General features: G+C 60.3%; 1 protein-coding gene and 1 non-coding gene across 2 annotated transcripts in view; one reads left to right on the top strand and one right to left on the bottom strand.

Annotated features, from left to right (window-relative positions):
- STK32C (serine/threonine kinase 32C) overlaps positions 1 to 26,571 on the bottom strand; it is a 78,294-nt gene that overhangs the window by 9,929 nt on the left and 41,794 nt on the right. Inside the window, 2 exon segments of the mRNA XM_030334996.1 lie at positions 1,794 to 1,945; positions 22,631 to 22,686. Of these exon segments, the coding sequence (XP_030190856.1) occupies positions 1,794 to 1,945; positions 22,631 to 22,686 (208 nt within the window).
- On the top strand, positions 8,163 to 8,247 carry TRNAQ-UUG. Its single transcript is given in 2 exon segments — positions 8,163 to 8,199; positions 8,211 to 8,247. It is a non-coding gene; the product is annotated as a tRNA-Gln (tRNA).

The following is a 26,571-nucleotide window of genomic DNA, read 5'->3' as shown; positions in this document are numbered from 1 at the left end:
GATGTTCCTCTCGCTGCCCACCAGAAGCCACCCTGTCCTCATCTCAGGGGCAGGTGGCCTGGGGAGGGGATATGGGACCAGAGGGCAAAGGGACTCGGAAGGCCAGGCTCCGGGACAGGCCAGGAGTCCTGGGGAGCAGTGGACAAGAGCAGGCGGCCTCCCACGCCGGGAGCTGAGGCTGCGGCCGCCCCGTCCTGGTGGCAGGCGGCATCCCTGGCAGGCCCGCCCGTGGGGCTGGGGTGCTGGCCGCAGGAGCAGGGCAGGAAAACATCATGCTGACGGGTCACGTCCCTCAGCCGTCCTACGTGGACCGCTTTGTCCGTGTACGTGCGTCGCTAATTCTGCACTGGGGACCACTGCCACCCCTGCTCCACAGACGGGATGTCGTCTGCCGCGGCAGGAGGAGTTTGACGCGGGAGCCCGTGCTCCTGGCCACTAGGCACGTGGCCTCCCAGAGAGAGCCCCAGAGGGTGCGGAGGGAAGCGGAGGCCCCCCAGGTGGGAAGTCCTGGGTCTTCTATCTCGGCAAGCCCCAGGGCCGGTGTCACGGTTGAGGGTCGGCCACACACGGCAGCCCCTTCCTGAGAGGCTGCAAGCAGGCCCGGCCCGGTGAGGCCCTCCCTGGCCGGCACAGAGTGCCGGGTGGGTTCGAGGGGTGCTTGGACGCCCCTAGCTTTAGAACCACGGCCCCAGGATGCCGAGAAGACCGCCATGGAGCACAGTGACACGGCGACACCGTGTGGCCCCGCCGGCCCCTCTGCTTGCCTGGACACTAGACATTCGTAGGGACATCGGGCCACAGTGAGGGAGGCCCGGGGCCGCGTGCAGGGAGGGGTGAGGGGCTGGAGGAGGCCCGAGCAGCCGGGCTCCACCGCCCTGGGCCCTGCTCAGCACCTCGCCCTCTTCCCACAACCACGTGGGGAAGGCCACACCCCCCACGCACAGCCAGCTCCTTCCTCCTGCCCGGTCTCCCCCCGGAGCGGGACCACGGTTCCGGTTCCGACGGGGAGAGCTGGCTGCGGGCTGCTGTCCACGGCGCGGTACCCTCCCACCTGCTGCGGCCCAGGTAAATAAGCGAAGGGGGACCTGCGGCTCTGAGTGCGTCCTGCAGGAGCTAGCACCAGGTCACTTTCAACGGTGCACCATCCCCGCCTCCGTCCGGTCCCGATGCCGCTCGGGCGGCCTCTCCCTCCATGTTGGGCTAACGGACCCTCCCAGTGGGGGCGGGGCTGGGCCTCGTCTCTCACACGCCTCCCCAGCTGCAGCAGCACCTGTGCCCACAGAGGGCCCTCGGAACGCCACCGGGACTGTGAGCCCATCGGGGAGCACAGACCCCAGGACGGGAGGCTGTCAGGGAAGATTCGGGGAGGACCCCGGCGGGGAGGACTCTCGTGCAGCCCGACGCTCACGGAGGAGAGAGGAGGGTGATCTCACTGCAGCCTGTGTCTGCCTCCCCTCAGGGGCTGGTCTTGGCGACCATTCTAGGGAGGAACTCAGGCCCCCAAAACTCTCCCCCACTGGCTTTAGCGCCAGAAACTCCAGGGGCCACAGGCCTCCTTCCGGGGAAAGCCTGGGCTTCCCGCGGGTGGGAAACCTGCATCAACACGTGCGTCGTGCACACCTGGACGGCGCTGGCCCTGGGGAACCTGAAAGTGAGCGTGTGGGGGTGGGCCGTGGGCGTCAGGGCATCCCAGAGGCAGGAGAGGGGGGAGCAGCGGGGAGGGGTGCCGGGGGCAGGGGAGGGTGGCGGCGGGTCCAGCCTGGGCTCTGTGCCCGCGAGGCGAGCTCACGCACCACAGGTTCACCAGGAAGACGTGCTCGATCTCCTGCAGGATCTCCAGCTCCCGGAACACGTTGCGCACCTCGTCCCGCTCGATGCAGTGCTGCTTGTTCATGTACTTCATGGCGTACATCTTCTCCGTGTCCCGCTTCTGCACGATGCACACCTGGGGGCAGAGGGCGCTTCAGGTGGACGCCACCACCCCACCTCCCACGCTGGCCACGGCAGACGTGACTCGGGAACGACTGAATGTCTTTGGTGGGGCAAATTCCTGTGCAAGGCGCCTGCGGAAAGCAGGCAGGACCCAGCCAGGAGCACGGCGCTGGGGCCCAGGAACCCCACCCCCACCACCAGCGGTGACCCACTGCCCCTTCCTGGGGCTCGGAGCAGCAGCTGGCTTGGAGGGCCGCTGGGGACGAAGTGGGGAGACCCCTCAGCCAGAGCCCTGCACCTGGGAAGGCCCCAGGCGTGAGAGCTGCTGTCCTCGTCACCCCTGAGCCACCATCCCCAGAGCAACAGGGACCCTCCTACAATGGCGGGGCCCCTGCACGGCTCTCAAGTGCTAATCCCACCCAGCACGGAGCTGCGAAGTCCATTCGCGATGTTGGCGGCATTCGCACGTTGGGCAGAGGGTGGGGGTGCAGGGACAGCAGAACCACAGAAGCAGCACAGACTCGTGCGAGCCCGAGTGGCCAAGGGGCGTCCATCAGAGCCACGGACAAAGGTCTCCAACAGCAAACGGGGCTAACGCACAAAATCACAGGCCGGGGGCCACGTTCCCCACTCAAGTCATCGAGGGACCTCTTGACAGAAAGCCCAAGTCACTCCTGAGGGTCCCCACAGCCTTTGGGCTCCAGGTGTTCAAGTAGCCGGAGCTGGGGGAACTCGAGGAGCGGGGAGACTGTCGGGGGGCCCACCCAAAGGCAGGTGGCCTGGACCTGACCGGAAGTGTCAGTGAGCATCAGGGTCGCGGGCCAAACCCGCGGGATGCAGCCCTTTTGGGTGAAGCCCACGGTCCCTCACCTGGGAACACATCCTAAGACACGAAGGTGTTCTGTGGGTTTTTTTCAGAAGATGTTTACCAGTTGAGCAAACCGCTCATCACAGACTTTCAACCAACCTGGGCATCCAGCAACCTTATGGACACCGGGCAAGTGAGCTCAACGAAATGCCACACGGCCACTGAAACTGTATTTATAAACACTGTTAAGCACGTGTGACGACTTTCATAAGGCCAAGCAAAACCGCGAGGCTGTGCCATTTAATGCGGACGCGGCGATGACGTACCCGACGCGGCAGAACCGGAACTGAGCACAGGGCACGCACCGCCCCTCACTCTGGCTCCTGCATCGTCACCGTGAGGGCGTCTGGTGGCAGTGCTGCCCCACGGTGGGGAGGCAGCGGTGACTGCTGGCTTCGGGGTGCCGGACACAACTGAGCAGCCTGCGTGCTGAATCCCCCCCTCCTCCAGGGACAGGACCCTCGTGAGGCACAGCAGCACCGGGCACACCTCCCTGCCAGCCCCAGGCGGGCAAGGCGTGTGGCGTGGCGCCCGCGTGACACCCACGTGACATCTGCGTGACGCCCGCGTGATGCGCCTGGGCAGCTCCCACCTCAAACCCGCCCAGGGGCCGTGCAGGCCACCGAGACCCCCGCAGAGCTCTGCCTACAACTGCCTCTGGCTGGGCTGACTCCCCAGAAAGCCCGCAGTCCGGGGCCGGGGACCTGACCTCAGACCTGCGTCGTTTCGGGCGTCCAAAGACCCCCATCTGCTCTTGATGCCGTGAGAGTCAAGGCCCCCACCCTTGTTGTTCTGCCCAGACTCGAGGGGGGGGGGCGACATGCAGGAGCCCCGTCCCTGAGGGGGGGCAGAGCAGGGCCGGGAAGGGAGGCCACGACCAATGTCCTGCCCTAACCTTGCCGCCAGGCCTTCCCACGCAGAGAGAGGTTTGGAGCCATCCCCGTCCTCCTGACTGTCCCCCAAAGGGAACAGCGGGGGCCACTTCTCTGACAGGAGCATAAACAGTCATAAAAACATCCCCAAGGGGCGTGGGGACGGGCAGAGCTCTGCTGGTGGGGACGGGGGCAGTGACCACTGTGCCCGCCGGCTCCCCCGTGGGGACCTTGCACGTTCGGGGACCCCTGCTGACCGGGATGAGGCAGGGCGCCAGGCTGGGTCTGAGAAAGAGATGCCCAAGCCACAGGGCTGCCCCCGACCCCTGGATCCACCCGTTGCTCTCCCGGCCCCCGTGGCCACACATAGCAGACAGACCCCTGTCCGGGAGCCCTCGGGCCGCCCTCGTCCCTGGGCCCGTCCTCCGTCATCCGCTCCTCGCCGGCTGTCCAGCGGCCTCCCCAGCGGCTGACCCTCCCTCTCCCCACCTGCTAAACGTGAACGTTACGCTGGCTCGCAAGCCTGTGAGAAGTCAGGACTTCTCGTGCTCACGCGTCCACTGACCACGGCTTTGTCTCTGCCACGCTCAGCTGGCCAATGGCCTCAAAGACATCCACATCCTGGTCCCTGAGCCCCGCGACACGTGACCTTCCCGGGAGATCATCCCGGACTGTTCAGCAGGGTCCTCATGAGCGGGAGGTGGTGGGAGACGTGAGCCGCAGGGTGTCTGGGCCAGAGCGGGCAGCACGGACCCGGCCGCTTCAGTAACTGACTCATTTCTCACAGCTCTGAGGCTGCACGTCCAAGACCAAGGCGCTGGCAGATTCCGTTCCCGGTGGGGGCCCGCTTCCGGTGCTCATGTGTCCTCAGCAGCCTGTCCTCCGTGGGCGCACGCACAGAGCTCTGGTCTCCTCCCCTCCCCTCCACAGGTGCCCGACACTAATGCCATCACCCGCACGCCTGCACACCCTCCGCTAAGCCTAAGCCCCCCCAAAGCCCCCACCTCCAAATACCATCACACGGGGAGGGGGGCTTCAACATGGGAAGTCGGGGCACAGTTCAGTCCACGGCAGAAACGTGACGCCCAGAGGGAGGGGCCGCCACGTGTGGTCATTTGTCGCAGTGGCCTCAGGAAGCCACGTCCTGGGAGCTGTGAGGGACAGCCGGTGGCACTGGGCCGCGTGATCCACCTCTGCTGTGAAACGCTCTCCTTCCGAGCCGTCGGGGATGCCCTGGGCGCAGACGCAGGGTTCGGGGGCCTCGACGGATGGAGACTGGATGGAGGCCAGGCCAGACCACGAGGTCTGTAAAGCCTCTCCCGCAGACAAGGCCATTAGTGTGAGAACCGTTCCCTTTCTTGAATCTTTCCTCTCATTTCAGCCAAACGGCCCGAAGTTTGTCCACGGGATGGGCAGCCGAGGCGCTCTCCGGGCTTCCACACCCGGAAGCTGTCAACGCGGCCCAGAGAGTGGGCCTACCGGCTCCCCCGTGTCTCGGTGAGCCAGGCCTCGGATCTGGGACGTCACCCAGAAACGCAGACTGAAGGAGCCTCGAGACCCCAGCTCTAGGCAATTATGCAAATACGTCTGATCAAGTGTGATCACAGCAATTAAAAGCCAAATCACCCGCTGTCCCCTCTGCTCTCCCGACGCTCTTCCTCGAGATTTCGGAGCTGAGTGGGGACGGCTGGAGTTCTCTCCCGCTGGCTGACGATCTGAGGGGCCCCACGGTGGCGGGCGGACTGCCCACAGGGGCTCCTGGCCGGGGTCACTGGCGGAGAAGCCCAGAGCTCCAGAAACACCTCCGCCTCCACCCGAGGGGGCACGTTCGGTGGCTCTGAGCCTGGCTGAGTCCCCCGGGGCTCTGAAGGCCTGTGCTGCCCCCAGAGCCTGGCCACCCTAGCGGATTCCATCAAGCAGCTGCCAGGAAAGGGCCTGTGAGCCATCCTAAGGGCAAATCTGCGTGCCCCCCCCCAACTTTTGTCAGGCCCACTCGTCTGTGCGCCGACACGGAGGGAGAGCGGATTCCCAGCGTGCATCTGAAGGTGCTCTGGAAAGGCTCGCTGCGTGCGGCCCCATGGCTGGGGACACAGCGGCCATGCGGTCCCTCCTGCCATCTCCAAGGAAATCGGCGTAGGCGGTGCTGATGGGGTTCAGTTCGCTGGGCCAGGGGCCTGGGGGGAGGTGGAGCCCAGCCGAGCAGCAAGCTGACCTCAGGGCCACCAGTACCCACAGCTCAAGGGCCCTTCCCAGCCAGAAGGAGGCAGGGCGAGCCGAGCCCAGACACAGACTCCCTGAATTTTTGGGCTCTGGGTCCTGGAAGGTTCAGAGCTCAACTGATCACAGCCGAAAACCTGGAGGGGGTGGAGGCAGAGCTTTGTCTTCATGATTTCTGGGGAGCACGACGGGACAGGAAGGGCCTGGGAGCCCCCCTCCAGACCCTGCTATGGGCCCCAGCACCACAGGGCAGGAAGGGCCTGGGTGGCCCCCGCCCAGAGCCTGACATGGGCCCCACAGATGGCAATGGTCCTCCCTTCCTCAGGTCAGCTCTCCGTCCCCACCGCCTGCTCCAGAGAGGAGGGAGGGTGTCTCCAGTGACTTTTTCTAAGTTCAGAGGGGCAGGAGAAAATCATTGTAAAACCTGGTTCCGTGACGTGTAGCCTCGGAGTCAGGGCCGGCGGGTTACATATCCTCAGCCTCCCGATGCTGTCCTCTGGGACACAGGGGCCACAGGGGCCACCGTCATCTCTCCCCACCTGTCCTGTTCGTGCTGGGAAAGTGTCCAGCATCATCTGTCCAGTGACAGACCGGCAGGTCCGTGATTTAAGGCGTCCTACCTCACGGGAGCCCGAAGCTGTTTTGACCTCCTGTGACAACAAGGCTCTTGGCCTTCTTACTGTCGTTGGCAGAAAGTCTGGACCTTGGGAGGCCCGCATCATTTGCACCCTCTTTGGGGACACCACTTGTGTCCTTTGTTAAATCATAAAAGGCTAATTGGTTTTAAGCCATACAAAGGCCAGCTGATTTAAAATCCCATTAAAATAGGTATGCCTTTAAAGATTTGGACTTTTATTCCTAAAAGGATTTTTTAGAGTGCCCTCATCCTAAATAATGTCCTGGCAGTGCCTGTGGGGAGATTAAATTAACGGAAGACTCACAGGGATGTCTTGCTACTTAGAGCCTCCGTAGTGAGACAGAGCCTGGAGTTAAGCCCACACCCCCTGTAAACTCCACCTGCGCTCCCCCAACCCCAGATGCCGGTCCCTCACTGCGACTGTGACCAAACTCCCTCAGCACCGACCCCTCCCGTTTGGGCCCCCACCACAAAAAGTCACTGGACTACCCTATCCGTAGGGAAAGAAAAACTTAAAAATTACCCTAAGTCCTTGATAATAGGAAAAGACATCCCAGAACTCCTTGATGAAAACGTACATTCTTTCCTGGTGCCTTTGAGATGCACAGGTGGTCTCTTTGCTAGATGCGAGCCCTCTGGAGGAAATACAAGCTTCTGGGGAAATAACTCGACTTCCAATCGAAGGAAACAAGAAGGGAGCTGTTTGGGACTAAACTGACAAGTGAAACCCTCTTAAAAGTCTTTTCCACTAGAGCTGGTTAAAATGTTGGTGGGACACAGGCGACCTCAACTTCCAGAAATGCGTTTTTTTTTTTTTAATTTTTTTTTTTAGTGTTTTTATTTATTTTTGAAGGAGAGAGAGAGACAGAGCAGGAGCAGGGGAGGGGCAGAGAGAGAGGGAGACACAGAATCCGAAGCAGGCTCCAGGCTCTGAGCTGTCAGCACAGAGCCCGACATGGGGCTCGAACTCACAAACCATGAGATCATGACCTGAGCCGAAGCCGGACGCTCAACCGACTGAGCCACCCAGGCGCCCCTAGAAATGCGCTTTGGATCCAACTGGTCTTTCATAAACTAGTGACTTTTATATGATCACACACCTGCCTCGTGTGGCACATTTCCCACCGGGGGGATGGGTGTGGCCAAAGGATTTGTAACAGTTCATCTGGGCGGCTTGAAGGAAAATAAGTGAGGACGTGTTACGTGCTTAAGTATTCTAAAACTCTCAGAAATACAGAAACTAACCCAATTTTTTTTTTAAGTTCACGTGATCTAGGAAATCTTCAGTGGAGAAAAGCTAGTTTAAGTTTGCTGCCATAACGAACACAGATGCGTCTTCAGAGTTGTTGACATTAGATATAATGCGGACGTACAACTTTCTCCACCTGGGTTTTTACTAGTCAAGTAAGTTCATTTTACCTCTATGCTACAAAATTTGTTGGCAAAAAAAATAATAATACTAACTGAAGAAGATAGGTACGTAGCTGTTTAACGTCTCATGAAATTTTCGAGAGCAATCCAAGCATAATTACCAAAAAGAGAAAAAAATTAAATAGATGTAAGTAGACCAAAAGTTTGTAAATGAACTTTTCCACAATAACAAATGGCTACTTAAAAATAGTTTCCAAACTGGGGCGCCTGGGTGGCTCAGTTGGTTGAGCATCAGACTTTGGCTCAGGTCATGATCTCACGGTTCGTGGGTTCGAGCCCCACGTCGGGCTCTGTGCTGACAGCTCGGAGACCGGAGCCTGCTTCAGACTCTGTGTCTCCCTCTCTCTCTGCCCCTCCCCTGCTCACGCTCTCTCAAAAATGAATAAAAAAATTTAAAAAATAAAGACATAAAATAGTCTTTTTGACCTCAAACTAACTTTGGGGTTTTCAGAGCGTCCCTGAGGAAAAAGATTTGTTATTTCTCCTTATAAAAATACAGAGGTTACATTAATTAGGCTTATTTGACGCATGAAGTGACACAGGGAAACGGTGAAGTTAGAAGTGTTGCTAAATCTTTACGTTACATTTGTGTGCACATGTGCCGTGATATACATGTTTCAGAAGTTATGTAAAATGACCGGAAGCTTATCAACATCCTCAGCGGTTGTTTAATCGGTCGTAATTCCAATTATCTTAAAACGTCACATACCGTAGAAATAACCTAATTTCCTTGTCAACTGCACCACCTTTTGCAATAAACTGTAGTCAGATCTGTAACTACGGCTGTTTTCAGTCTGTCCCTGTTTGGAGATGGTCACTGGTTTACCGACACTTCGTGGAAAGCTTCTTAGAACCACGTACAGACGAGAGAGTTTCATCTGCAGGAAGTCCGGGACCGGCTTCCACAGGGACCCTGGGAGAGAGGTTTCTGGAAACTGTGTGATCATGCCCCTGAGCCAGAGGAGACCTTCTGAAACTCTAAAGAAGCCGACAGCCCAGGATGGAGCGCACCAGATTTAATTACGCGGGACCGAAGGAACCCGTGAGGGAGATCACCACATCTCTGACCTTTGTTTGAAACATGGCTGGTTCCTTAATGTTTGGTTTTCCAGACTTAAGAAATCCTATTTCTCCTTTCTCTCAAGCTGTCTATAGCTCCCAGCCATCTGGTAGATTATAGCTTTGGAATGGGATGGGGACATTTGGCTTTTCTCCCCACCTGATTCCTCCAAAATTTAGCAACTGCTACCAAATACTCTGACTTTCGCGCTGATGATTTGTGTAGGTTCAATGGGAATCTGTTCCCTTAGCAGTAGGACGTGATTAAAACCATTGGTTCTATCACCAAGACTGACCGGGAGGCCACATTTGAAAGCGCGGCCAGACGTGAGAAACTCCTCCTCTGAGCTGACGGGGTCCACGCTTACCACGGGCCCGGAAATGCCAGCCTGATGCCTGCTCACGGGTTCCTGGCCCTGCAGGTGAGTAAAGACGTCACTTCTTGACAGACCCAGGAATCCCAGGGCACCTTGGGGACCCGGAGAAGACAGGAATTCATCCAAATTTCTAGGTCCTGAAGGCAAAGCCTGACCTGGTTTCTTAGCCTCAAGAGCCTACATCTGATCCGAGATTCCTCATAGAAGTTCCAGCAACGCTGACTTAAAAGGGCCTATGCGGTCAGTCACTATTCTCGCCATACTTACATAACTGATGAGGCCACGTCTGATGAGCCTTGACTTATTTTGCAAAAAAATTAGTCTGACTTCAATCGTCTTTAATGAAAATGGGGGTTACTGTGGGGGAGAATTTTGTTTCGATGAAAGCGATGATACCCTTTGTGGGGTGTCCGCGGTGCCACGCTTCTTCCTTGTAAACTGCCTCCTGCCATTTTGTGCGTTCTGTCAATAATTAACATTTCCACATTCCCCCCCCCAATCTTTCTGACTTGGAAAAACTAAAAATGAAAACTGCCCTTTTCCCAAAGCCCAAAGCAGCTGGACAAGCTGATATAACTTCAGAGAAAGCACGCCAGCAGACCGCGTGCATGCGGCTGCGTGGGCCACTCCGGAAGCTCCCCGCGACACCCCAGGCCACCAGAGACATTCCAACTAAACACCAGGAAACGCACCCACTGCCCCCGTCTCTCCTCCCTCCACCATCCAGAGGCACTGAGACCAGTCACTTAAAATCTCAGCTGACCGCCCTCCGGGCTCAGAGTCCGTCTGGGTTTATGATTTAGTCCGACATCAACCTTTGTTTTGTCTTCGTTTCCACAGAAACGCTTCTCATTAAATACCCGACTGCTCACACTTTAGAGACAGGCGTGGCTTTGCGGGGACACCACCTGCAACGCTGAAACCCGTTTCGCTGAACTCACCTACTCTCGGGACTGACGAGTGACGGAGCAGGCTGTCCACTCGGCGCCTGGACTGTGACGCTCTGGGGGAGCTTCAAGGGGGCGGGGGTGTCGCTAAAATTCGCCACTCGGGCACAACATCATGAGCTGAGACATTTACAACACCAGCAGGTGCGAGAAAGGCGCCCCCTTCCTTCCTAACAGAGAACACGCCCCACGCGGACAATGGTGGAAGATGTCCCCCCTGCACCAGGAAGGAGGTAAGGCCGAGAGACTTCTGGACAGACCTGCTTCTCACCTTCCGGTCCCCCCAGAGTGTGGTTACTCTTCCACATTGCCTCTGTCCAACCCGACATGAAAACACGTGGGCCCAGCCACTTCTTTGGGTCTCCATGACCTCACGAGGGCTCCTGGGCCACCTAAGACTTGCACTAAATAAACGTGTCTTATGTCAGCTGACTACTCGGGCTTAGCGGCAAACCCTAACAGAGCAAAGTCTGCCTCCTGCCGGTTCTTAGGAGGACCCAGCCCAGAGGACACACCGACTTTGGACTTCTGGTCTCCAGAGCTGTGGGAGGATACACTTCTGTCGTCGGAGGCCCTGAAGCTGTACCACTTCCTTAGCGGCCCCAGGACACGGATCCTTTCCCTGCACCTTCTGGAGGTGCCCGCCTCTGAAAATACCGTGCTTCCTTCTGGTGTCGGAGACCCTGCCCGCTGGGCCCCAGCCTCTGCCCTTACCTGACACCCGCTGTCCTCTGTCCCTGCCAACCGGGCCATTTGTCACGTGGCCCCACTGCAGCCCCCTCTGACCCCCTGTGTCCTCCAGCCGGGGCCTGACCACACCACTTCTGGGAGGCCCACGGGCCACCGGGCACTCGACAGTTGTCCGGGAGGGGCCCTGGGCTCCACCCTGGCGTCCTTCACATCGGCCACGGGGCTCCCCCGAAAGGGCTGGCGACCACCCTCGGCCGGAAAGGCTCGACCGGCCCGGCCTCCACGGTCTGCACGGTCTGGTGCCATCCCTGCTCGCGGGGACCTCGGGCGCGCAGGCCACACGGGCAGCAAGCACGGAACGGGAGCGGGAGCGCTGGGGCCTTTCAGGACTGAGCCTCTGGGGCCGTCCAATCGGTTCCTCGAAAACGGCTTTCTAAGCCGCTTCCTCCAGTAATCGACTTGGGTGGACTAAGAAGAAATGCAACCGGATGGTCGCACGAGGAGTGGACTGTGCCGACCCCAGGACCCAGGGTGGTCCCTGTGAGTGCGGCGGCTGGGGGTCCCCGCGAGTGCGGGCGGCCGGGGGTCCCTGTGAGTGTGGCTGGCCAGCACGGCCCGGAAGAGCTGCTGAGCAATGACGGTAATTGCCGTGTTCGCTCAACGCTGTTTATGCGCTTTGCAGATTTAGTGATTCACCCCAAGCTCTTTTCCTCTCCAAGTAATTTTGCTCCCCAGAAAGCAAATACCTGATGACAGGTCCTTGGAGCCTCAACACATCATAATGAAACTGCCTCCTGGTCCCTCCTGGCGAGCTTCTCCCCACGGGAAAGGCCGTCTGGCTGTGGATGGAGGGAAGAGTGGGAGCCCGGCCTCCATGGCACCAGCTTCCCGAGGGTGCCCGGCTTCACTGACCCGGGGACCCACGTCCAGACCCCACGGCGGCTTCACTGACCCGGGGACCCACGTCCAGACCCCACGGCGGCTTCACTGACCCGGGGACCCACGTCCAGACCCCACGGCGGCTTCACTGACCCGGGGACCCACGTCCAGACCCCACGGCGGCTACACTGACCCGGGCACCCACGTCCAGACCCCACGGCGGCTTCACTGACCCGGGGACCCACGTCCAGACCCCACGGCGGCTTCACTGACCCGGGGACCCAGTCCAGACCCCACGGCGGCTTCACTGACCCGGGGACCCAGTCCAGACCCCACGGCGGCTTCACTGACCCGGGGACCCACGTCCAGACCCCACAGCGGCTTCACTGACCCGGGGACCCACGTCCAGACCCCACGGCGGCTTCACTGACCCGGGGACCCACGTCCAGACCCCACGGCGGCTTCACTGACCCGGGGACCCACGTCCAGACCCCACGGCGGCTTCACTGACCCGGGGACCCAGTCCAGACCCCACGGCGGCTTCACTGACCCGGGGACCCACGTCCAGACCCCACGGCGGCTACACTGACCCGGGCACCCACGTCCAGACCCCACGGCGGGGCCGCCCCTAGCGGGGGGAGAGCTGGGATCCAGATCTCCCGGGCGTGCAGACCTCTGCATGCCAGACTGCCCTGCGGAGCAGGATTTTATCTGCCTCGTTCCCACGTTTCCCAGCACCTGCAACGGGGCTGGCACATAGTGAGGACATTTTGATAAACATGTGACGAAGGGTCCAGTGCCGTCCAGAGATGCTTCCTCTCCAGGCAGAAGGAGCAGGTGTGGCCAGGCTCCTGCCCCAGGGTCCTAGCAGGGTGCTCAGCGAGCCAACCACAGGCATGTCCTGGCCACACGGGGCCCCTCATCCACAGACAGGCCCTCGACCAGCTACCCGGGTACTGGGGGTGGGGGTCCGCTTCCATTTTCTCATGTAATCCCCACAGCACCCTCGTCTTGAGGACGAGGGAGCAGGGTGCAGCCGGTCCCCACGAGGCCTCCACTCCGGCCTGCAAACACGGGGCCCAGCGTCCAGGCCAAACCCAATGGAAGACGTCCAGCCACCTCGACGACTTTGTTTTGTGTCTGCATCAGACAGAAGCAAATAAGCACCGGAAAGTGAGGGAGACTGGTTCTCTCCTGAAGGACTCAGGAGTGAGCTGAGCACGTGCATGGCGGGCCGGGGCCACCTGCCTCTGGCTCCCTCCCCAGGGGCTTTATCAGCACGGCCCACCTCTCCTGGAGCTGACAAGCTTGTCCTAAAATTCATTTGGGAAAACAAGCAAAAATAGGCAGAAAAACATTTAAAAATTTTTTTTAATTATTATTATTTATTTATTTTTTTTTTTTTTTCAACGTTTATTTATTTTTGGGACAGAGAGAGACAGAGCATGAACGGGCGAGGGGCAGAGAGAGAGGGAGACACAGAATCGGAAACAGGCTCCAGGCTCTGAGCCGTCAGCCCAGAGCCCGACGCGGGGCTCGAACTCACGGACCGCGAGATCGTGACCTGGCTGAAGTCGGACGCTTAACCGACTGCGCCACCCAGGCGCCCCAGTTATTATTATTATTTATTTTTGAGAGAGATACAGACAGAATGTGAGTGGGTTAGGGGCAGAAAAAGAGGGAGATGCAGAATCCGAAGCAGGCTCCAGGCTCCGAGCCGTCAGCACAGAGCCCGACACGGGGCTCGAACTCACAAGCTGTGAGATCATGATCTGAGCCGAAGTCGGACGCTCAACCGACTGAGCCCCCCAGGCGCTCCCAGAAAAAACATTTAAAAGGAGAGCAAGGCAGTGCCCACAGACACTAGAACTTCACCCGTGAAAGTGTGTCCTCGGGCAGGACAGGTGTTCAGGCCAAAGGGAAGGAAGAGAGAAGCCAGAAACAGACCCGCCGCAGAAAGGCTTCGTGTAGCAAAACGGTGGCATCTCAAATTTATGGGAAAGTGGACTTCTTAAAAAGCGATGTTGGAATAACCGAATCACTATTTAAAAAAAAGATACAGTTGGATCCATTCATGACAAGCCACAAGCCAGGGCAGATTCCAGACGCAGTTCTAAGACGATGCACGAGATGTAGGCGTGAGAAAAGAAAACACGGTGGGGGCAGGGACGACATTCCCAGGACACAAAACCCCTGGCAACAAGGAGAAAGGTCAATAAACAAGACTACATAAAAATAGAACATTTTATGTGGAAAAGACACATAAAACTGAAAGACAACACACGGGGAAAATATTTGCAAACTGACATCAGAAACGAAGGGCTAACATCCCTGGTATACAATGAGCCTCTAAAAAAAAAAAGACCATCAGCTCGATAGAAACACAGGCAACGGCCCGTCACTTGGCCTCCTAACACTTAAAGATGCACGACCTTGCTTATCGTGAAGTGCACTGGAGGGTGGCAGACGCGTCCCGCCCACAAAGTCACCGCGCCAAGGAGCGCTGCTCCAGTAGCCGCTGGAGGAGGGGGGATCCCCTTCGTCCCGGAGCGCCGTTCAGGGAAGGGGACAAAGGCCTTTAACCCGCACGAGCTGTTCCCTACAAACTTCGCTGACGGCAAGTTTGTTTTGTAAATAACTATGGCAGCTCATCAGAGAACAATCCCCCGGAAGGAGGGGCTAGCGGTGGTCATCGCTGGCCGCCACGCTCTGCCGGGGACCACGAGGTGGGGGGTGCGGCGGGGTCGAACCTGACCCACCCCGCAGGTGGAGACCACGACGGATGCACACAAGGCAGGTGGGGAGCACGTCAGGGACCAGCACGCACGACGGCCTGGAGGTCCACAGAGGGACCACGGGGATACGGGGACACGGGAGCGGGGCCACGGACTGCCCCGGACGGGCCTCGTGTGGATGGCGTTGCGCGTCATCGCGTGGGCCATCACCATCAAACCACGGAACATTTGTGAGACGTCGGGGAACGTGAACCTGCTACGAGCGACTGGCGTGAAGCATCTCAGGCGTGGGAGGGGCCGTGGTCATGCTTGAGGAGAGTCTTCCCCTCTCGCAGACACACGCTGCAAATGCCGATAAGGGGAGACACTTTCCCGGGGTCATTTCCCGGAGTGTGGGCGGGAGGCGGGCAGCGGGCGGCACTGAAACTACGCGTCCACAGAGCTGGAATGCCCAGGTGGTGCGGAACTGCTCTCCTCCTCCCCGTCTGTACCTGTGCTTGAAGTTTTCAATTTATTTTTTATTTTTTCAATGTTTTTTAAAATTTATTTTTGAGAGGGAGACAGAGCGTGAGTGGGGGAGGGGCAGAGAGAGAGGGAGACACAGAATCCGAAGCAGGCTCCAGGCTCTGAGCCATCAGCCCAGAGCCCGATGTGGGGCTTGAAGCCACAAACTGTGAGATCATGACCTGAGCCGAAGTCGGACGCTTAACCGACTGAGCCCCCCAGGCGCCCCATGTGCTTGACGTTTTTCAAAATTAAAAACTAAAAATTAGAAGATGTGAGGCCTGAGCAGGGGCCTCAGCAGTAACACCGGGTGAACCCCAAGAGCTGCCTCCCCAAGAGGCAGAGCCCACAGGACGGGCAGGTTTGTGGTGGGGGGTGAGGGGAGCTCAGCATTGGTGCTGGGGGAGGCCTGGGGGTTGGGATCCTGGGGGCTGAGGGCTGAGTGCCTTGGGAACCTCGATTAGCCCACCTGAGGCGGCAAAGCCCACAGGTGGCCAGACACCCAGATTGGAAATGGACCCGGGGGGCTCCTGGGACAGCCTGGTTCCAGGGCGCCCACACCGCCTCCCACTCCTGAAGCACCCAGGCAGCCGCACCGGCCTAGTAAAGGAAGCTTCCTTCTCACTCAGGACACACGTGGGGGCGGCCGTCCCTGGCGGGCTGTGGGCTCACCCTCCGCCGTCCACCCACGTGGCCCGCCCCAGCCACTCCGCCCAGAACCAGGTGCACCTCTCAGGCGTCAGTCCCCCAGCAGCCCCGCAGCCAGGACGATGACCACTCACATGCTGTCCGGGGACAAGAATGAGAAAGCAGGTGTGAGCATCCTTCTCCAGAATCAGCCTCTAAGGAGATGGCTATTTTAAGGCACAAAATCGAAGCCTGGGTGACCCAGAGACCAACCCAGCAAGTTCACATTGTGCTCTGGCCCACTTCGAAGCCCGTGGTCTGTTCGATGTTGCTCCCAGGGGAACCCGCCACGCTGGGTCTCTTGGCTCCGAAGGTGCCGGTCCCTGCAGGTCCCGTCCTGGCCTTGCCCTCAGCCTGGGGGGCGTCCAGAGCCGACCCCTCCACCAAGTGAGCTCCCTGTGGTAGGGAGAGGAAGGAGGCTGTGCTCTCGGCCCCTGCCCTCCCCGCTGCCCCGTCCAGTTCCTTCTCACTGGACACCGACCGCTCACAGTCCCTCCCACCAACGCACCTGGTTCTCCGACGGGCACCTTGTGCCCCTCCCCCAACTCCTTAGGGCTTGGTCTGTTTGGTCCCCGGCATCCCTCTCCCCTCCAGAGTCATTGCCCTTTAGCCCCACCCCACCCTGCCCAGCAGGGTCCCTTTTTGGGGGGCAGAATAGACAGACCCAGGTCAGCTAGGCAGGGTCCCTCATCGGGCTGGTGGCTCTGTGGCTAAACTCTTCCTATCCGGGCACCCCAGGTAATAGCTGCTCATAGGATCACTTATGAAATTTAAATCCGAACATGGATTCTGCAGAGCGGAACCAAGATGGAAAGGCAGCCGCGCAGGAGGCCCAGGGCGCCGGGTAAGAGTTGTGAGCCGGTCCGGCACCCGGAGAAAGGCCAAGGCCAAGCCCCCCCACTAGTGTTCCAGGGCTCAGGGCCTGGGGCGTGAGCAACCTGGGCCTCACCAGCCCTGCCTGGGGCTCCGGGTCAGATGAGCCAAAACTCAGGAGGGTCTCAGGGGTGACCCTCGTTGGAGCAGGCGTCAGCCCTTCCCTGCTTTTAACGCTGAACGATACTGCATGGACGGACCACTGTTTGTCCACTCGTCCACGGTGGACACTCGGGTCCCTTCCACCTGTGGGCTCCTGTGAATTGTGCTGCTGTGAACATGGGGGTGCGGGTGTCTGAGACCCTGCTTTCAGTTCGTGAGGGGGCCCGCCCGGAAGTGGGATGCATGGGCCGTATGGTCCCGTGGGATATTCTAACGGCAGGGTTTTAATTTCTTTCAAGGTCTCTTCTGTTCATCGGCCTATTCAAGGTTTCAACTTCTTCTACCACCAACGTGGATGATTTTCTATTTGCTTGCCTTTGTTTGGATTTTGATTTTGGCAGGTGTGTGTGCGCGTGTGTGTGTGCGCACGCTGGCTCCCTGTGGGATGGGATGAGGCCCCTCACTGTCCAGGGTCATTTGTGTGGCCAAGAGGGTGGAACTTTGGGGGAGAACCAGGGTGTGGGCACGTGCGTCCCAAGGTGACCAGCGCCAGGCCGCCAGCTGCGGGCTCCTGCCCACACTGCCGGCCGCGGCCCGCCTGCCTTCGGCCAAGCTTCCCGAGGTTCCCTGAGCGACCTGCGTGGCGGGGTCACCATCAAGCATGTGACGGGAACAAGAGCATGGTTTCTAAGATCCAGAGTCCAGACCTGGTGCCTGGACGTCTCAGGATGTGACCGGGTCCAGGAGCGGCAGGAACGTGACGCCTTGGAGCTCCGGCCACTGCCGCTCCCTCTCCGAGGCGCTTCTGCCATTACGGATAGTGAAGCCCCCAGAGAGGCTCCTCCCGGGTCAACTGGAGATCCTGTAGCTCTGGGTGGCTGGTCACTCGCGTCGTCTCAGGTGCTGCCAGGGCAGTCCTGGGACGTCCCCACAAACAGGGTCATAAGCTTCAGGACTGCTCTTTCCTCCCAGCCCACCTCATCTCCAGAGACCATATGAGGAGCTGGGGTCACAGGGGGGTCAGAAGTTTCCTGAATTAGTGGGGTCTGTGGCCAAGGTACATTGTGCCCTATCTTAGTTGTTTCCCCATAAACTGGAGAAATACGAGACACGCTACTCCGGCCACATCATGTGAGGCTCTGCCACGTCACGTGAGGCTGGCCAGTGCTTTCCTCCCTCCACGAGTAACAGCCCAGCCAGAGCCCTCCCACAAGAGCTGGACCCTGGGGGGAAGGGGAGAGTGTCCCCGGGCCAGATTTCACAGCAAGTGCCCTAACTCAGAACCCACGGCCTCCTGATGGGTCTGGGCTGGGTGGTGGGCAGAAGGCGGCCAGGCCCACCCACCTGAAAATCGACAGCAGTAGGCACTCCCAGAGGCCTCTGTGTGAGCTCCAGCCCAGCCTTTCTGTAAGTTCAGAGAGGAAGATGGTGCCCTGGGGTGCGGGACACGCAGGGCTGCGGGCAGGAGGAGGCCCGGCCAGTGAAGGGCAGAAATCCGCCCAGAGACAAAACCAGGCCACGGGGCCAAAAGGGGCTGGGGTACAGGACAAGGGCTGGGACACTCCCGCTCAAATACCACATCGTGACCACTGCGAAGAACGCACCCAGGTCAGGGGACTCTGCACTCACAAAGGGACACCCCATGCCCAGGAGACAGGACTTTGCTTCCTACAAAGGGCTGTGCCCGTCTGTTGCCTCAACCTTTGCTTCCTGACGATCCAGCGGCCTGACCAGGTGCACACTTCAAGGAGGCTCTGTAGCCCATCATGAGTGGGGACCCAGCCTCTGCGCCAGAGACAGCATCACCGGGAGCCCAGACCTTCCAGCATGGAGGACATTGAGTCCCAAATGCCCCTGGTTCAGTCAGGAGTGGGAGTACAGGTTGGCCAAGCCAGATCCCCCCCACTCCACACCCCCCACCCCGGCTGGGTACATCAGCCACAGCCAGTGACCGTCCAAGTCCTCGGCCACAGCAGCCAAGGGAGGGCAGTCAGAGGGCAGCAGAAGCCGTAGGAGAACAGGGGTAGGAGGGTGACAGGGTCTCCACTTTCCAATACGCTGGAAAAAAACTTAGAAAATAAAATCTATTCACAATAACAAAAAGAGACGATGTGCACAACAGCTCAACATATGATAACTACAAGAATGATATATAATAAACAGTAAAACGTGAGGGATTAATATGAAAATATATGACAACATTTGAACAAAAAAATACTAGATCTCTAGCTAGGTAACATATCAATCTTCTCTTAATCTTTACATGTAATTCCTACCCAGATTTCATGTTTATTTCGATCATGACAAAACTTAGGTAAAAGTTCAGTTGGAAACATACGTGAGGACAGCAGGCATCTTGTAAGAGCAGGGGGGCGGGAGGGGGACGACTTACTAGGAGTAGGGGGTAGGAAGCCAGTACAGACCCTGGGGTCCCCAGGGAGGGACGGACAGGGCAGCCCGCCACTGGCCCAGGGGCAGTGAGGCCAGGTGCAAGGTTAAATTTCTGATGGAGTAAACAAGTCTTTTCCAACCCTGAGTGTTTGCTTTGTTCTGACTAAACACAGTAATAGAGGTCTTAAAGCAAGGGCGCCTCAGGGGCAGAAAGCTGAGGGGAGGGGGGCAGGGAGGAGGAGGCTAGGGGCGGGGGGAACTCGGGGGCGGGGCGGGGACAGGCTACGGGCGGGGAGAGAGCAGACTGGGGGCGGGCAGGAGGCGACAGGGGGCGGGGAAGGGGCAGGGAGGGTTCGGGAGGGGCAGTCCAGGAAGGCCTGGGTCAGGGAGGGGGCCGGAGGGAGCTGGAAGGAGAAGCAGCGGGAGGCTGGGGCGGGGAGGGGGAGGGAAGGGGTGCACCTCACCGACCCCCACCACATCCACCCCGAAAAGGCGGTGTGCCCGGCCCTCGAGTGTCACGGCCGCAGGGAAAGGGCAGCTGGGGAGGCAGGGCCGCCCCTTGCCCCGGGGAGGGGTGGGGCGCAGCCCCGCAGAGGGTTTGGGGTGGTTTGGGAAGGAGCACAGAAGGGCCCCCGCCCAGCAGCCCGGCCGGGACGCGCGGACGTGACACGAGGCCCCAGGGGTCACAGAGCCTCGCAGTTCCGTGCTCGCAGCCACTGTGGGCACCACTCTGCCCCCCTCGACCCGGCCCGCTCACGTGACCGCCAGGGCCAATCAAAGTGCCCCAGCACCCCCGCGTGATTGGTGCCGGGCCGCAGCACAGGGCCGCACCCAGCCAATCGGAGGGCTGCCTGGTGAGAGCGGCGCGGACGGCTCCCCGGGCCCTTCTCCTCCCACCTGACCGTCCCCTGTGTGGCTCACTTGGACTAAGGGTCACTTGCCACCGGAGGCCCCGGGCACCGGCAGACAGCGCCTGCCAATGGCTGTCACACTCGTCCCCGCGGAGGCGCGCACCTGCTCCACCTGCTCACCTGAGCTGTCACCTGTCCCGGAGCGAGGCACGCAGCTGGGCTCACACCCGCTTGGGCGCGCCGGTCCCCCGGCCCCCAGCCCAGGCACGGGCAACGCGCGAGGGTCCGCGGCAGCGGCCGCCCTCCCGGCCTCCTGCACTGGGGACGCTCGCAGGCTCCTACGCCTGGTCAGAAGAGCCGGGACAAGGCTCCTCGACCCACGAGCCGGGGGTTCTCGGCATCCAGACGGTGGACTCGCACCACCTGCTCCCACGCTCCCCGGGACGTGATTTCTCCTAGAATCGGGAACTTGGGAGGGAAAGGGGAGGTGGTGGTTAATAGGGGCAGAGTTTCGGTTTTACTAGAGGAAAAGAGTCGAGGCGACGGAGGTGGACGGAGGGGTTTCTCGCACAGCAGTGTGAACCGGCTCCATGGCCCTGAGCCGCACACTTACAAATGGTTACAATGGTACGTTTCCTGTTACGTGTAATTTATCACACACACACACACACACACACACACACACAGACACACAAACTGGGAAAAAACAGAAACGAAAACAATAAGCAGTCTTTGTACCCAAGGACCAGGTACAGCAAGCTTGGATAATCCATTTTCCGGAGCTGTTGTCCCCAAGGGCGGGGCAGCCACATGGTAACTGCTCACACCAAACGCACCAACCGCTTTGCCCCCGTTCACTGAGGGGCATGCGTGAGCTCCGAATGTTTACACCCACTCGACCAAGAGTGGCTTTCAGAGTCATTCTTACAAGGCCAGTCTTGACTGTGGTGTCCACGTGGGGCTGAGTCCATGCAGACATCTGAAATAAGGCCGCGCACAGAGAGGCACATTGGGCCAAGCCACACACACGTGGAGCCGGTTGTGGCGAGCCTCCAAATCCTCATTCCTTCTCCAGTGGGGTCACTGCCCTAGCCCCCGAGAACAGCCGGAAGGACCAAAGCCCAGGTCTGCCCACAGTCCGGAAACCCGTCCGGCACACGGCACCCCACAGCTGCAACCTCGTTAGGGAGCAGGAAGGAGTCCTCCCACTGCACGGCAGCTTCTAAGGGTAAAGTCTCAGCAGGACCCTGTGGCTCCCTTCCCTCCCCACCTCACCACCCCGCAGAGCTCTGTTTCCGGGACCCTGTGGCCAGCTGGCTTTTAAAGCCAAGAACTGGTCAGAGGAGCCAGAACCCTGGGGTTCTGCAGACGCTGTGGGGGGTGGTGCTGCTCAGCAGCGTATGAGGGGGATGGTAGGGATGGGGAGTGGGGGGACAGTGAAGTGGCTGCCCCAGGTCGGTCCCCAACACCGCTCCTCAGTCCGTTTCCAAATGTCTGCGTGACTTCCATGTTTCCCCATAGAAGCCAGTCTTGAATCCTGGTCGGGGTTGGTGCCCTCCAATGCCTAACCCTAACCCTAAGCCCCACCTTGTCTGCCCCTCGACCTTCCCCACGCTCTCTGTGGCTCTAGGGGGCAGAATTTACACTCAGTTGGGAGAAGCAGGGAGGGCAGAGGTCAGCCTGACCAGCAGATGTTAAAAATACTCTCTCCGTAAGGAAAGAGTGCTTGAGTGAACTCCTGCAAAGGAGCTAATTGCTCCGGTTTATGACTTGCCCAGGCCTTGGGCAGCCTGGGCCACTGCACCCACACAGCTGTGCGGAGAGGGGGCCAAAGGCTTCATCTGCCAAGCCTCCTTATCTGCCGAAAAGAAACTATCCGTTCAGAAGTGACCCATTTACGACAGACCCATCAAGGCAGAGTCCCGAGAGCTAATTTTAACCCTCCCGGAGCGCTCGTTAAGCCTCTTTGAGTTATAATTACCCCCAATCTCTAGACATTAGGAGGCAGCAATCAGGAAGTCAGATGTGGCCAGAAGGAACTGGAGACGGTCTCCGCACAGGCCTATTTCGAGGAGCCAGCGGCACGGCTGTTCTGGGTGAGACCCATGCTCCCCTGCACCCCAGTCCTGCCGTCTGCTCCCCTGGAGAAGCTGCCTGGCCTCTGGGCTCCAACTGCAACAATGGTGTCCGAGTGTCCCAGCGGCTCCCGGACACTGGACATCTGCCGCCACCCCCTCCCCACAGCAGGGGCTTCTAGGACACTTCCCTTTGAGGCCGCGAGCGGGCCCATTTCTAAGGAAAGCCGCCCCATTGGAGAGCAGGGGTCAGGGTCTCGGCCCCGCGGAGCCGAGAGCTGTGTCGTCTGCACCCTCAGCTCCCGGCTGACTTACAAGCCCCCCAAAGACCTGGACTAAAGACCCTAGTGCTCCTGAGTGAGGCTCCCTAGTGCCCCTGACACCCCCCACGTCGCCAGCTTGTCCACAAGGCCCACCGACAGGCACAGCTGGGGCTGGCCTCTCCAGAGCTGGCAGGCAGAGGGGTGGGTCCCGTCATGGCCTCCTTGCTGGGTCCGCCTTACCTTGCCGAAGCTGCCCTTTCCGATGGCCCGAAGGATCTGGAAGTGGTCGAAGTTCACTGCAGAAAAAACAGAGGGATGCCGTGTCAGGTGGCAGAAAGACCCGTGCCCTCCACACGCCTGGGGCTGGAGCAGCCCCCCGAGGCCACCCCCCACCACTGCAGGGAGCCCCCTGCGGCCCCCCAGTGACACACTTCACCCTGGAAGTGGGCCTGGGTGATGGCTGAAGGCAGAAGTCAGGCTCCTGTGCAAAGCTGGGAGCGCCTGGGCCAGGGCAGAGAGGTGGGTCCCAGGGGCCATGCCGTCCCTTGTTCTGGGCTCCTTGTGGGGTCAGGCCAGGCCACCACACCCACGGACCCACAGCCGGGATGGGGCGTGAACAGAGCCGATGGTGCCCAGAACAGCCCTTCTTCGGTCCCAGGCACCCAGACACCCCCTCCTGAAAGCTGCACCCGACGCATGAAGCCTTGCAAGCAGGGTCCCAGGGGTCCCAGGTGCCCAGAGCCTTGGAAGCAGGCCCCCCACCCTCCTGCCGCATCTCCTGGGGGTGGTCGCCTGTGGGTTCGCTGAATGAGCTAAAGGGGAGCCTGCCACAGTCCCAGGGTGAATAACAGGGACTTTCCGAAGGGCGGTCCCCGGGCCTGTGGGGACCACGGGTGAACCACCCAGATCCTGGTTTCTACCAACTTTGTCCAGACATGAACCCCTCCCAGAGAAAGGGGTCGTTAGAAATCGCAGCCTTGTTAACTGTCACAACTCTCAGGAAAGATGCTCCCCGCCAGGCACACACAGTGCCCCGGGGAGCGTTAATCTGTGAGCGAGAGCAGTTTGGTTGGAATCGCCAGTCCGGGGCTCCCGCTTCTGCTCTCAACCTGATGCCGTGTTTCCTTCCCTCTTGCATTTCCGGGCTCCAGGCAGCCCCAGCCAGCCTTGCTTTCCACACCCGCCCCCTCCCCGTCCTGGCTGGGGCTCCCCCAGCTGACTCTCAGGCCACCAGCTGGGCCCCACCTGTGCCCCAGGTCTGTGCCCCCCAAGTTCTGTTCCCCAGGTCTACGTCCCCAAGTCCGTGCCCCCCATGCCTGTGCACCGGGCTAACCTGGCTCCATGTGCCCCCAACACCCGTCAGAAACTCGGGGTCTCCAGATGCCCACGAGCCCTGCGGCCTGGGCCGCCCCTACAGGGAGCGGCAGACAAGGGCCGTGGCGTGCCCACCCCGAGAGCGAGAATGGCACATTGAGCCTGCGGAGGGCATCTGCCGTACAAGGCCCAGCACGTGGCGCTGGGAGGTCCAGCCCAGCGAGCCCCGGAGGAGAAGTTAGGGTTCGGCCGGCACGGTGCTGGGCCCCGAGTAGGGGCACCACCGGGCCAAGGGTTAGCAAGGGGGCTCAGCCAGCACAATCCCCGGTTTTAGAGAAACCACAAATCCTGGACTTCAGGTCCTTCCAGGAGAGGAACAGAACGGGAAAACAGGAACCAAGGTATATGAAACCACGGGTCAGGAGCACAAGGGAACCCACACCATGCTTCTCCCTGCACTTTTACGCCCTGGAAAGCGAGGTTATCATGGTGGGCTTCCTGGATGGAGAGGCCGCGGGGAAGAGGCGCTCAGAGGTCTGCGGGGCATGGGAGCAGAGAGTGCGAGCACTGTGGGGAGCTGTGGCCTGGCTCCACACTGGCTAGCCCCGTGGCCTTCCCTGGGCCCGCTTCCGGGACAGGGAAGGGAGGACGTGTAACCCAGTGCACGGCACCCTGTGGTTTTGAGCACTTCATAAGGCCCCAGGGTTGGGGGGCGCACGACGGGATTCCCAGACAGCAGGCAGGGCACTGAGCCGGCCACGTGGAAGCTTCACAGGGGAGACACAGGTGGGACGGGAACCCCAGCCGTAGCCGCTGGACAGGCGAGGCCGGCGAGCCGGGAGGGGTCCCCGGGCAGGCCCAGGGCTGGGCAGGGCGGGCATCCCATCGGGGCCAGCGGCCGTGAGCGAGGCCGTCCCAGAGGGCGGTAGCCCTGCCCACAGTGACCCTGCTCAGAGGAGCAGCCGGCCCGGACCCCACCAGGGGAGCCTCGAGCCCCACTGGGCAGCCAGAGTCACTCTGTCCTCTGCTAAGTGGAGGCTCCTCGGGCCACCCCTCGGGCCGGCTGCTCCGCCCCGGCGCCCAGGCCCCCGTCACTGCACCCAGCGGCTCACACGTGCTCCGGAGACCCTCCAGGTGGAACCGAGAACCAGCTGCTGCTCTGGGTCCCTTCCCCCACGTGGGCTCTGGATCCACTCTGGGCAGGACCGGGACCTCCCCTAACTGCCCCCGCCCAGCCCCCGCCCAGCATCCTGCCGCCGTCAGCCCCACTCTGGCTCCTAAAGGAGGCGCTGACTTTCGTTCGGGCCTCCAGAGGCAGGGTGAAGAGGAGATCCGCCACCAGGGTTTGTCCGAGTAGCGGTGGACGGACGTGGCGGAGCGTGCCGCGTTGCATCAGGTGGATGCGCAGAAGCCCACACGGCATATACGCCACCATCCAGAAGTGCGCAGGGTTCAGGAGAGTCCGTGTCGATAAAGTGTGAAGTTCCCCCAAACACTGAACCCAGCGGGTCTCACCAACAGGAGGAAAGGGCTGGGGCCCCCAGGAGCCCGCCGCCCCCCAGAGTCGCGAGGAACACAGCAGGAGGGCGTGGGGGATGGGGCCCCACGCAGGGGGGTGGGCTCGGTCCATGTTTGCTCAACCCAGAGAGGGGCTGCAGCCACCAGGCAAATGGAGCCCAGAGTAAGGCTGGTTCTCACCCTGGGTGGGGGCAATGCGGTGTCCCAGGAGGGCGCAAGCCCAGTGGCCTCCAGCCCCGCCTGTCTGCCCCGCCCCCACCCCACCCTCAGCTCCAGACGGGCCCCACCACTGGGTGCGAAGCCTCGGGCCCAGCTCCTTGTGGGGTTGAGCCCAAGCCCTGGAGGCCACGCTGCTGTCCCGCATGCAAACCTTCTGCTCCCCACAGACACAGGTCACCACCCCGGTCCCTGGGAGTCTCTACCCTCTCGTCCCCTGGGCACACCTGCAGCCCCAGAGGGCGCTGCTCTCCTGCACCTGGCACCGGGGGCCCTCGGGCACCCCCATCTTGCAGGGGACACTCTGCTTCTCTTAGGCCATTTGGGGCTGGGCCTTGGCGTCGTCCGAGTGCGGGCTCCGGCCACAGATCTGCTCAGGAGGCTGGGCCCCGCTGAGAGAGCCAAGGTCAGAGGCTGCTGCAGGAACCACAGGCCAGGTCTGTCCTGGGCCCTGGGAGAAGGCAGGGAGGGGCCCTCCCAGGCTGGACACTATCGTGGGCGACAGACTCCAAGCCAGCAGACAAATACGGCGCCTGGTGCCTGGGAGAAAAACAAAGCAGGAAGAGGGGTGGGTGGGACTGCTACCTTTTCCAAGGTCACTAGGGAGACATTTGGGCCCAGAGACGAGGTCGTGAGCCGGGAGTACATGGAGTATGGTTGACCGAGGCCAGTTTGCTGCACCTCACATGTGATTTCTGTGGTTGTGTGACGCTGTCGGCACACCTCCCGCCCCCACTGTGAGACACCTCCCCCCCCTCCCCCCCCCCCCCCCCCCCCCCCCGCCGTGAGACATCTCTGACACCGTAGGTCAAGGGTAGCTCTTCCCCCACGGTCCTATCGGACGCTTCTGTTCCTCCTGCTCAGAAATCTAAGCGCCTCAGGTGCAGCCGTGCCTGCGAGGAGGCGGCCAGCTCTGAGCTCAGCCTCCGCCAGGGCTCCTGCCACACACACGGACACAGGCTGTCCCTGGTGCAGGTGAATATTTAAAACACAAAGGTTTAAGAAAATCTATTCTTCAAGGAAGGCCTTTATTTTGCCGAGCTGGCAATCACAGAGCCCCGCATTGCTATGAGTAGGTCATCTCGGGCGCCTGGGGGGCTCCTTCGGTTGAACATCCAACTTCGGCTCAGGTC

This window comes from Lynx canadensis, chromosome D2 (assembly GCF_007474595.2).
Source record: "Lynx canadensis isolate LIC74 chromosome D2, mLynCan4.pri.v2, whole genome shotgun sequence".
Classification (NCBI taxonomy): domain Eukaryota; kingdom Metazoa; phylum Chordata; class Mammalia; order Carnivora; family Felidae; genus Lynx; species Lynx canadensis.
The sequence above is the reverse complement of the archived record's forward strand: the minus strand, read 5'-3'. Positions and strand labels throughout refer to the sequence as shown.